This window comes from Carassius carassius, chromosome 39, assembly GCF_963082965.1.
Source record: "Carassius carassius chromosome 39, fCarCar2.1, whole genome shotgun sequence".
Classification (NCBI taxonomy): Eukaryota; Metazoa; Chordata; class Actinopteri; order Cypriniformes; family Cyprinidae; genus Carassius; species Carassius carassius.
The window spans coordinates 19,000,140-19,013,021 of record NC_081793.1 but is presented as its reverse complement, the minus strand read 5'-3'; the positions used below and the strand labels follow the sequence as shown (position 1 = coordinate 19,013,021).

Genomic DNA, 12,882 nt, shown 5'->3' with positions numbered 1-12,882 from the left:
TAAATTTTCTCTCTGAGTTAGTGGACAACTTAGCTCTCTGCCTCTTTCTCAGTCCCACACTCACACAAATTGCCATATGGCCCAAATAAATCTGCCTTAGCTGAGTAAGAGAGAACCAGCAGCCCAGTTGAACAATCTTACCTTGTATCTTAACACCAATACTTAATACCAAAGAACAAACCAACCTCAATATAGACAAAGTACTGGATGTTCAACCTTAATTTGTATTCGTAGAACATGTCAAAAGAAACCACAGGTCAATCGTTTTTAACCAGCTCACACCACCAATGATCTGCTAAGTTGTCTTCTGTTGCTGGCCAATGAGCCATAGCATTGGATATTCTTACCGTTGTGCTCATTGTGTCCTCCATTTGGCCCTCGGGGCTCCTGAGCATCCACAGTCAGGCTCAAGCAGCCATGGTACTCAGCAGTAATGAGTTGTCTTTCTCCTCCATCATTATCGATGCCCGAGCAACAACTCAGCTGTCCAAGTGTCATCCTCATTTAATAAATACTATCTATCAAAGATGTATTTACAGCAGATTTAGATGATGTGTGACTTTTTTTTCTCACCTCCACACAAGTTTGCACGCACACATACAAACACACACACTTGCATGCACAATCTACAGTCTCATGAAACGGTCTATGAATGCATCACCTTTTGGACTGCGAACTGAAACGTTCTCTGAATGTGTGAACATCTTCCTATTGACATATACTATATGAAATGAAACAAGAGTAGTGTCACCCGCATGTCCTGTTTCTGTTCTATCTATCTATCTATCTATCTATCTATCTATCTATCTATCTATCTATCTATCTATCTATCTATCTATCTATCTATCTATATCTATATCTATAGATTTTTTTTGAGCAGTTGCAGAACTATTAACTACAATTATAAGAAAATGTGTAAAAAAAGAAAAAAGAAAAAGGTGTGTGTGTGTTTGTGTACTTTTTATCTGAATATTGATGATGATCTAGTGTGGGAGGAATGGGTATGTGGGCTGCTTGAGTGATGTCTGACCTTTACTCTGAAACTAGTATCTATGATATCCGTCTTCTGTATGCAAACAAATGTCGGCTATATGAAATATGAATGTACCTACTATTTTTCAGCAAAACTTCAATCTAAAGCAGCCAAATAACTTAATCAGCAGAGACCACACTGCAGACTATAAATACTAATCAGAAACAAATAAGTACCTTTTCTCAAAAAGCATTATTATTCTAATAATTGCAAAACTTCTTAACCCTTCGAATCAGAATGTTTGGGTAAAGAGTGCACTTAAAGGTTTGCTGTCTGATATCAAACCAGACAACTCCAATACATGCTGAATGATAGTTATTTTTTAACATTTCAAAGCCCTTCTTGCATGCATACTCAAGCGTGTATGTCTGTGTGTGTTAAAAATGTTTAATTGACACTCTCAGGTTTATGGTTGTGTTTATGTTGGGACAACACCTTTTAACACAAAAAGACAGTTAAGTAAGTTTAACTGCCAATGCATCATTACCCAGGTTTCCATCCAAGGATGTTTCTGCATGTAAAGACTTAATGCATTAAAATGTTTACCGACATAGCTGATGAAATTTATATGAACTGATTTATCAATACAATATCTCAAGTGTCAATGCATCAGCAATGATTTCAAATCATGACTTCACACACTGATGCTGACTAGGTTAATATACTTGGTTAATTGGATATAATCTGTGCATTGCTTGATAATAAAAATAATATAACATCCACACACACACACATAGGGATAGGGATGCCATTGTCAATTAAAATAAATCTGAACACTGTGGAAAAAATCTTTTGTCTTTCTTTTAGAATCAGTGGCTATGAAAACGTAAAGTTTTTTTTTTTTAGTAACTGCAAGTAAGGTTTTGGATGTTTTCTATTAAATCACGACTTTTACAAGAACCAGCAGTTCAAAAAAGAGGGGGAGTAAAGTGTGAAACTGTGAGGTGCTATAGACGTAGGCATTACTTGTGACCTTTCCAAGAATCCCCATTTCAGTTAAACACAGGTTTCTTTCAGTTCACCTGTATTCTCTTCAGCCTCAGTTTAAGAGAACTATTTAGACCACTTTAGTAAGACTGTGATCTGGATTGTTGCCAATAGCTATATTGCCCTCTACTGGCAAATATCCATGGCCCACATGTCCAAAGGAAACTAGCCATGCAATTGCCTTAAAAATACAGCAGCAAAATTTTATGAAATAGATTTAACTTAAATGCTTTTGCACAGCTGTAGGCTATAAATCAATAAAACGGATACTCACTGTTCATCTCCAACTTTCTTTATCCACTCCACATCACACTGTCCACATGTGGAACTCACCTCCTGTGCAAAAAAGCAACATGTCAGGCTTCATACTTTCTGTATATTACTTATATGCTATTTTAATATATTTTAAATTGTCATTTATTACTGGGATGGTAAAGCTGAATTTTCAGCAGCCAATATCTCAGTCTTCAGTGTCACATGATCCTCCAGAAATAATTATTTTAAGCTGATTTCATGCTCAAGAAGCATTCTTATTATAAATATTGAAAACTAACAATTCATTGTTTTATTATTTTTGTGCAACTTAACACATCCTTGCTAAATAAAATGCAAATTTCTTCAATCAATCAATCAATCAATCAATCCTTACAGAGATTGCAAATGTACACACGTCCTTCACTCATATAGAATTACAGATACTCATGTTTAAAAAGACTCTAATAAAAGTAAAAGTTTACTGACTAAAATGTTTTTATTCAAGTTAAAGTAAAGAAGTCTGGAAGTCTGGAGTCTGGTAGTATTAATGGAAAATTTGCCATTAATACTACCTGTTTTAGTGTCATACTGTTAACTAGACCACACATCATATTAATACATTACAGTTTTTCTCGATTGGTTTGGCTCATTTCTTGAAACCGAGATGACATTCTCAAAACCATAAGGTCATTTGGCCAAACAGTCTTACAGTTCTGCTCAACATTATAGCTCACTAGCAAAATCAAATATCTTTCCCCAAACTCTTCTTCCATGCTTCAAAAGCAGATTCCTTTCCCATATAAAAGGTCAGTACAGTCAAAATAGCACAGATCCTTCTCAATTGCCTTGGCACATGTGCATTCATTTAGTGCTTTTGTCAAAATAACCTGGATGGTTTAGCACAACACCATGGATCCCCTGCAAAAGCTCATATCTCTCCCAAAACAGTTTATCCATGTGTCAAAACTAAATATCCTTCTCATATAAAAAGTCAATGCCCCCAAAATGCATTATACCTTTGGCATTGTTTAAGCACTGCAAGTCAAAATGCTTAGACGTTTTGTCACTGAGGCACAGGTCTAGCAACAGAATACCACTATGAATAAAACTAAAAGATTTTACAGTAAAATCAGCCTCCAATAAACCACTCTTACTCAAGGACACTGTAAACATTTTTATTCGTACAAAGAAATGTTAACATTAGAGAAAATACTGTGAAAAGAAAACATATACAGGATTCTGTAAATGTGAACAGTTATAAACACAAACAAAAAACAAAAAAAACTCTAGCCTATAATACTGTAAATAAAGTTTCAGAACTATAGTACAGTAATATTTTCAGTGGTCGCCATTGTCACCCTCTCTTTCCTGGCCACCATCCTCATGGCCATCAACGCGCTGCTCTCTGTTAGGCCATAAATTCTCATCCACATCGCAATGGATATTTTCTCTTGCGATGCAGCGAGGGAAGAAACGGCGTGAATGTCTCAACCATCCCCTACATTGATCCCCTGTGATGTCCTCACATGCAGCATCCATTGCATGCAGCAGGGCCCTCTGGTCTTGAGCCTGATGCTCATACACCCTCCACCTCCAAGCTGAAAAAAACTCCTCAATTGGATTTAGGAAAGGAGAGTAAGGTGGAAGAAACTCCATTAGCATCCGGGGATGGGTGGTGAACCAGGTTCTGATGCGTGGGCCATGGTGGAAGTTCACATTATCCCACACAATGACATAATGTGGTAGCTGAGGTCCTTCTTCACCTCTCTCATTTTCCGGGATCAGATCAGTATAAAGGTGGTCCCAAAAATTCAGGAGCTTTTGTGTATTGTAGGGCCCTAAACTGGGAATGTGTGTGGCCACACCTCTTTCTGATATAGCGGCACACATTGTTATATTTGCTCCTCGCTGGCCTGGGACATCCACAGTGGCTCGGTGGCCAATGATGTTATGGCCACGCCTTCGACCTTTGGCCAGGTTGAAGCCAGCTTCATCAACGAACACTAGGATGTGAGAGGTTTTGTTGCCTTCTAATGCCATTTTTCTCTACAATAGAATAAAAATAAATCTAATCAGTCAAGTAGAGACAGATACTGCAGGGAGGATCTAAAGTACTGTAAAAAGAGGGAGTGAAAAACTGAAGACAATTTCTAGGCAAAATGCTCTAGTCACACAAAGCTGGATTCTGAAGGTAAAAAGGATAAAGCAAAACAAAAAAAAGTGGTAACCATGTCTTACTGTAATAGTGTTACAATGATAGACAACCAGTAGTTGACTTACATGCACATACTGGTACTGCAGCTCTTTCACTCTGTCAGAGTTTCTCTCAAATGGTACCCTGTAAATCGGTTTCATGGTCATCTGATGTTTCTTCAATACCCGGTCTATATTGTGGAGATGCTGATAGAGTTTATATTTTGGAACATTACATTGTCTAGAAGGATTGCATTACGAATCTGTCTCAGTGTGATGGCATTATTTGCAATGATCATGTTGCATATTTCTCGTTCTTGTTGTTCATTTAGAAGTTTTCTTCTGCCACCCACTTGAGGCTGTCGTCCAATCCTAGACATACAAGTCAAAGGTCAACACTGTAAATTTGTTACACAATGAGTTACCAATGTAATTGTAGTGCTGTTTTATGGTACTAAAAGTGTGATGCACTGCACAGTGACTGGAATACTATTCACAGTATTTTCTCAATTTTTTTTTCTTTGTCATTTTTATAGTATCATATAACATCACATGAAGATATTACAGTACTCTAGGCCTACACACACACCAACACTGAATAGTTCAATAGAATAGTTCTGTACCTGTTTTCCCTGCGAAAGGTTTGGATGATGGAGGAGACTGTAGACCGAGGCACATTAGGCTGCACTCGGCGACCTGCCTCTGCCATTGTGAGGCGATGGTTTATTACGTGGTCAATAAGGGTGGCCCGGATTTCATCTGGGACATCATGGTGCCTCCGTGCTCCTCGGCCTCTTCCCCCTATTCCTCCACGCATTCTCACTCCTCCTCTTCCTCTTCTTCCTCGAGCAGGAAGTTGCTGTTGTACTTGGCGAGGTGCTTCCATGTTCACACTGCAAATGAAACTGGCCCCGGGCCAAGCTCTGTCTATATACTTTTGGCAGCAGTCATAATCATAGACAACACCTGTCAGGTAACTAAACAAACTGTTTGATTGGTCATCTGAGATGTGGGAAACTGCTCCTTCGTTAGTTCTAATTTCACCTGATTGATTGTCAAGTACTGTCATAAATTTATCAAATGTTCCAAGAAATTCTTTCATGGTATTATATCTTTGACTAATTTTGACAGTTGAACAGACAATTGTGCATATGATGACTTACACAATGAAACCATGCTGATATGTTTTGGAGAGAGTAACCATTTCACTGAAAAATCAACTAATCAGTTTAGATCAGCAAGATCTATTTATTTGGAAAATGTGCTAAATGTGGGCTCATTGTGCTAACTGTAGCTACTTGTACATAATCATTTGAAAAAAAGCACAGAGTCACTTGATTAAAACCAATGAAAAATGACATTCTGTTGTGAACAATTGCAAGGTGGTTTGGAGATTTGTCCATGTTATTTTGAGAATGTCATCTCAGTTTCAAGAAATGAGCCAAACCAATCGAGAAAACTGTAATTCAAAAGAACTTACAGTTCAAATTTTGTTATGAATATATCCAGGCTAAACAACCATCATGTAGAATACAAGCAGAGAAAAGACAAAGCTGAGGGGGGAAATCTGCTTCTTGTCCTTTGAAACAACTCAAAATTATTAGAATAATTAAAACAATTGTAAAATTGAGGTGAATTATACCGTAATTTTATTGCAATGCAAACAGAAAGAAAATTTGAGTGCAAGCCTAATTTGCACTTGTTTACCCCTGTTAACATCAGAAGCAGTATCAGAAATAGCTTTATTGCCAGGTATGTTTACACATATGAGAAATTTGTTATGGTGACAGAAGCTTCCACAGAACAAACAGAATGACAGTGACAGTGACAAGACACAGATAATTAAAACAGAATAAGTAACAAGAAATAGCAATATACTTCACTCTGCCCTTTAGCGTCGACCAGACGGCAACAGTTCAGAGAGAAGTGGGCTGGGTGTGAGGGGTCCAGAAAGATTTTTCCAGCTCTTTTACTCCCTTTGGATGAGTACAGTTCTTGGAGAGTGGGGAGGGTTGTAACAGTGATTCGCTCAGCACTCCAGGCTATCCACTGTACAGTAGTCTTCTGAGGTCAGTTTTGGTAGCTGAGCTGAACCAGCATGGATTCCGTGACTGCAGGCAGTAAAACTTTATCAGCATCTCTTGTGGCAGGTTGAACTTCCTCAGCTGGCGAAGGAAGTACAGCCTCTGCTGGGCCTTTTTGACAATGGAATCTATGTAGAAATCCCACTTCAGGTACTGAGAAATGGTGATTCCCATTAATCTGAATGACTCCACTGTTGCTACAGTGCTGTTTCCTCTCAGAAACTAACCCAACTGATGTTATAGTGTCTGTGAGCTCGTTCAGGTTGGTAGCAGCAGCTTCAAAAACACCAGTCATGTTTCCTGAACACGTTCACATATCCGTAGTTTGAACCACATTAGTTCAACAATTTAGGGACGTTGTTAATGACATGACACACACGTGGTGGTATAATAACTTCTGCTAATTAATTGATTTGAGATCTCTGAGATGCAGCTGTATTGAACATGGCACCTGATGACTAATTTACAATGACTTTTCCCTGTAATTTTACTTTATTTGATGTTTGAATCATTACGGGGTTCCTCTTATGTCAAACTCTGGGGTTCCATTAGGCATTCATGCACATTCGCACAAAAAGGAGCTCTGGAAGGGAAAAGGACGAGTGACGACAACGTAAATTTATTAGCCTTGGGAATGTCTCTAATTTCTCAGTCATGTCGACAATGCTAAATCCTTCTGTCTCATCTGTAACATTAGCCATTCATCTTGCACACTGGTAGCTTCATAGGCTAGCCTGTGTCTGTGATGTGTGATAACCAGAAAATAATAGACCAGTGGGGGTCAAGTGTTCATATTTTACATTAGGTTGAAAAAGGCAATTAAGGACAAGAAATATTTTTGATCACGCCACCAAAATAACCAGCATGGTTTGAAAATGTAGGTAGAAAGAACAGATATTTGTGGTGAAAATGTAAGGAGTGAAAGTAAAATGTCTGAAAAATAAATAGTGAAGTAAAGTACTGATACAAGCTTTTGTACATAGTTACTTCCCATCTCTGTTTACTTACTCTTACTAACCACTTTTTAAATCGTATATGCCTGACTTTTAAATTGTATATGCCTTAATCTTAAAGCCTGAAAAGGCATGAAAGGTCTTGTCAAAGGATGCAAAAGTAAAATTCAGTTACTATGCCATCAAAGTGAGAATATTTTGATTGGTTTATTACTTACCACACACAGTTTTTCTTCTAAATCTGAGAATAGATGTCTCTAAGAAACAAAGTCTTAAGAGACCTGACAAAAATCAATTTTGACAGTGTAGTACCTATTTTAGTCTTTAAGCATGTGTGTGTTTGTGTTACTGACCCTCTGCCTCTGGTTGCTTTGCAGTTCTCTCAGCTCTTCCCTTAACCTCTCACATTCAGCTTTTAGCTCCTCCTCCCTCTGACACGCCCCCTGAGCTTCGTGCCTTGCCCCCTCTAGCTCCGCCTCCAGACGCTGCAGTTTGAGGTCAGAGAGGGTGTCCAGACTTCGGGAGCTCTGTAGGGTCATGGGGCAGTCTAGCACTAAAGATAGACAGTTATTGTGATTAGATAAGCCAAACACACTGCGTCAATAAATAAATATCAACATCCAGCATGTGCCTTTTATTGCTAGGATAGCAGAACATGCAGCCTTTAATAAAATAATCTGCAAAATTATCAGTAAGATGATCAAAAAAATATTTAGATAAAGTAAACACAGCCAAAGCAATAAAAAATGTGTACAAAATAATGAAAAAAATTATATATATATATATATATGTAGAATTATTTTTTTTTTTTGCTTATATAGGGCCACAATACGGAGCCCGGGAGGTCACCTGTAAGAGAAAAAAAATAAATCCGTGGCGACGGTTTTGCAATCCGTCCCCTCAGTTTATAAACCGTATTCACAAATTCATAAACTGTTCACTCGGTTTAACAAATCATGCCCACGGATTAACAAACCGTGCCCACGAATTTCCAATCCGTGTGCTCAGATTTTGTAAACCGTACCCTCGGTTTTTGAATCCGTACCCATAAATTCATAATCCGTGCGCACGCTTTCGCAATCCGTTCCCACAGATTTTTAAACCGTACTCACGGATTCATGCCGCAAGCTCCTACGTGTTAACATACAGTTTTATTGAATATTATTATGTGGAATAGGTTTACATCAAAGTGTCTTAAGTGATTCTCTATCAAGTGTAGTACGATGTGGAATACACAGATTTAATAAGACAGATGTGCATAAAAATCTTATTCAATTGGTGATAATCTTATAATAGCACTTGATTATTATTGTACAATAAACCTGGCATTGTGACTGACTCTGGAGTAATTTTTTCCTCTTTTGTAAGTTGTTTTGGATAAAAGATTCTTATGCATAACCTGTATAATAATATATAATAATGATAAAAATAAAAATAAAGTTATTTTTATTATTTTAATTTTTAGGCTAAATAAATGAGTACAAGACAGTAAAAATGTTTGTCATAAAATAATTCATGAATTGGTTTATTTTTGAATAACCTTTGACGGTTTTGGAAATGCTTGTGTACAATTCTTTCTTAACATGAAGACTTATTTTTGTGATTTTATTATACTAAGCTCCACCCACCCCACCTGCCGGAGTTAGATGCATCTTTCACTGTTAATGTTATTATTAAATAATTAGGCCAAAAATAACATTGCATTCAGTTAGAGAGAAAAGGAATGAAAACATAACCGGCATATTATTTGTTTTGTATTGCTTTTTACCCTTATTTTCTTAGCCTTATTTCGCTAAAAAGAAGACTATTTTGTGAATGCTGATCGTGGACTCATTGGATACTATGAAAAATAATGTTTAATAAACAGAAATGAGTCTGCCGGTGGGGGCAGAGCCACAAGTTCGTGTCAGTTTACAAATCCGAGGGAACGAATTGCGAAAGCGTGCGCACGGATTATGAATTTGTGGGTACGGATTAAAAAACCGTGGGTACGATTTGTTAAACCGAGTGAACAGTTTATGAATTCGTGAGTACGGTTTATAATCTGAGGGGACGGATTGCAAAACCGTTGCCACGGATTGATTTTTTTTCTCCTACAGGTGACATGCGGGGCTCCGTACTACAATGTAAATGATAGACCAGTCTCAATTCAGTATGCAAATAAATGCAAAAAAGAAAAGAACTTTGCTGAATATTGTGCAGATATTATAGTGACATTATTAGCAATATTATTTTGAACAAAAGAGATTTTCAACTTTGAAGTTCTTAAAGTTTTAAAATACACTGGCCATCGAAGGTTAAAATTAATCAGCAATCTCAAAGTTTATGTAGAGTTTGCACTCGTTTAGAGTTGAAAAAATCATAGAAAAATATGGAGTATCATATTAAAGTATTTCTCAATACATTTCTGGTGTTCCTTAAGCATACTCAGAATGTTCTCTGTCAAATGAGGTGGCAAAAAAAATAGCAGCAGATCTCTCTGATCACATCTGTCATTTAAAACGGACCAACAAAAATCTTATTTGCGTTTATTTATGTTATGTAAATATCTGGACATTGTTAACAGGACGGAAATCCAACCTAAAGTCTCCCTACACACGTCCTTTAATCCATGTAGCTATGAAACCTTGAAGTTGGAGAAATCAAGACTGAACTATTTCCTGTCAGAGCATCCTGCTCCTCACCCCAGGCGTGGGCATGGTGATTCAGCAGCTCATAGAAAAACTGTCCTTGAGCCAGCAGCTATTGTGACAGTTCAACAATAAGCAAGCTGAAAAAACACACCCCTGCACGCCTACATCTCACACCAAAAGCGCATTGAAATGATTTTTATTCATTTTTTTTTTCATATTTGCATGTAATATTTGTAATCATGAGTGCACAAAAAAGTTACATCATATTTTCTCACAGGGTTACAGAACATTTCTGTTGCGTAATTTACATAAAAACATAATTTGCTTGAGTTTTCTGGAATTTCTGGACTCCTGTTCATTGCCTTTGAGTTTGACTGAAACGTTTTAGATCCTGGAGAGAGGTCACAGGGGAAAGGTATGAACTTCTTCTCGCAAATATACTTTCCCTTTAGTTACTTAGTCTCTTTGAGGCACGAGTCTTTTTTTCTGAGCCTCAGAGACAGTGAATGGAAAGAGGAAGGATGTGGGAAATTGGGTAAAATGAGAGCGATGCAACACAACACTGTCATCTAGGGAAAAAACTAAGAGGACCAAAAGGACAAGAGGAATGACGCTTGGCCCTGTTTGAAGTCCTTTATAGGAGAGGTGCTCTTTGAAAAAACTAAATTGAAAACTGGATAGAAAATGTGATGCATATATAATGAAAAGGGACTCTTCAAAGACCCCAATACACAATCTGTTGTTTGAGTGGAATACAAATGAAAAAAGCACATAAAATGACAAATAATGAACAAGATTGTATGCTAAAAAACAACATGATGTATATATAATACTATATACTATATAATATTATGCAAGGAAATCCAAATTGCTTTACACATGTATTCTACATAAAAAAAGTAGTTTGACCCCCCTTTTTTAAATTAAGCCGAATTTCTGCTTTGCTGTGCTCCAACTGTTGTGCAGCATATAGAGGGTAATGAGAGACAATTAACCTTTCCTGACTTACAATCTGATGGTCAGATACATTTCTGACATTTCAGAACTTTTCATTGCCCCACATGAGGGTATCGAAACAGAGCTAATAACCAATTGCCCAATTTTTTTTCCTCACTACACAAAAGCATAAATTAAACCATGGCAATATGGCATGAGATACGGACGGAAGCAATGGAGGCTACACAGTTCCAGATTTAGGGGGTCCCACATGTTTATTTCACACATACAGTGTGTGTGTGTGTGTGTGTGTGTGTGTGTGTGTGTGTGTGTGTGTGTGTGAGAGAGAGAGAGAGAGAGAGAGAGAGAGAGAGAGAGAACAATCAAGTTGCAGCTTGTCAAAACTCTGATCAAAATTAGAGAATACTTACATATACCTCCAAGTAATTGTGTTAATCTGGCACTTGCTGCAATTTTTTTTAATTGTATGACAAATCCTTTCTAACTGGCACCATTCCTTTAATTTTCATTGAGACTGCAAGATGGTGGGCTGCTCTAAGGTGATTGCGACAGGAAGTTGTCCGGATAAAGGCCAAAGGGATGACCCTTTCAGCCATTGCGAGAGAAGCTAGTCATTCCAAATCTGTGATTTCTCAAGTTTCAAGTTATGTTTATAGCACATATAAAACAGCCACATGGCTGACCAAAGTGCTATACATAGATTCAAAGTAAAAGAATATAAAAATCAGCACAACTAAACAATCAAAACAGGGTCTCGCTGATAATAAAATAAGTAAATATAATAATAACACAAGAGAAACAAAGTATAAAACCCTTAGAAGACTAAGCAAAGACCATAATAGAAAATGTTTTAAAAAGCCAAAGAGAACATGTATGTTTTTAGGAGATATTTAAAAGTGGACAGAGAAGGGGCAAGTCTAATCTCTAAAGAGAGTTAATTCCTCAACTGCGACCAAACCACAGAGAGATGGAGCCTTGAGGAAGACCGCAAGCTAAATGAGCAACAGAAAAAGAAAAGTTACCTAACTTGACTAAGAATTTTTTGTCAGTTGAGGTATGACTGAAACCACTTAAGACCTTTTATCCCCACATAAGACTCTTATCTAGATACCAAAGTAGAGCGGTCAACAGTATCAAATGCTGCGGTTAGATCTAAAAGCACGACGACCACAGAGTTGCCAGAGTCCAGATAAAAAATGTTGTTTAACACTCTCAAGAGGGCAGATTCAGAGCTATGTGCAGACTTAAAGCCAGACTGAAAAACTTCAATAATACCATTGCAACAGAGAAAAGACTGGAGTTGATCAAACACATTTTTTCCCAATACTTCAGAGGTAAATGGTAATACAGAAATAGGAAAAAAGTTATTCAGAACAGAAGAATCCAGTGAAGGCTTCTTGAGTATGAGTGACAGTATAGCCACTTTAAAGGCAGCAGGGATAGAGCCAGTATGAAGACACTTATTAAAAAGGAAAACACCAATCCTGGCCCAACAGAATCAACAATAAATGTAAAAAATTTAAGGTGTATGATATCAAAAAAACAAAAAGATGATTTGATATTAAAGTAGTTGCAGATAAATAGGTTCAAAAACATCACAAGAAGCAAAATGCAATGACGGGATCAAGGGTTCAGTATGAGAAGGGCTTTTGTTGGGTCTCAAATTACAGATTTTATCAATGAAACTAGTGATATCCTGCGGCTGCAGATGTGCTGAAGTCATACAAACAGGAGCTATTCCTAATAATCTTTGACAGCTTGTAACACTCCAAAATGTTAGTGGTAAT

At 37.3% G+C, this 12,882-nt stretch overlaps 1 protein-coding gene across 2 annotated transcripts in view; it reads right to left on the bottom strand.

The window, feature by feature from the left end:
- The window catches only part of LOC132121551 (TANK-binding kinase 1-binding protein 1-like), a 56,077-nt gene that overhangs the window by 6,891 nt on the left and 36,304 nt on the right, over positions 1-12,882 (bottom strand). For both annotated transcript variants that reach the window (XM_059531064.1, XM_059531063.1), the window contains exons 6-7: positions 7,859-8,058; positions 2,295-2,356 (exon numbers count right to left, since the gene is read on the bottom strand). In XM_059531064.1, coding sequence (XP_059387047.1) covers positions 2,295-2,356; positions 7,859-8,058 — 262 coding nt within the window. The remainder of the gene's footprint in view (positions 1-2,294; positions 2,357-7,858; positions 8,059-12,882) is intronic.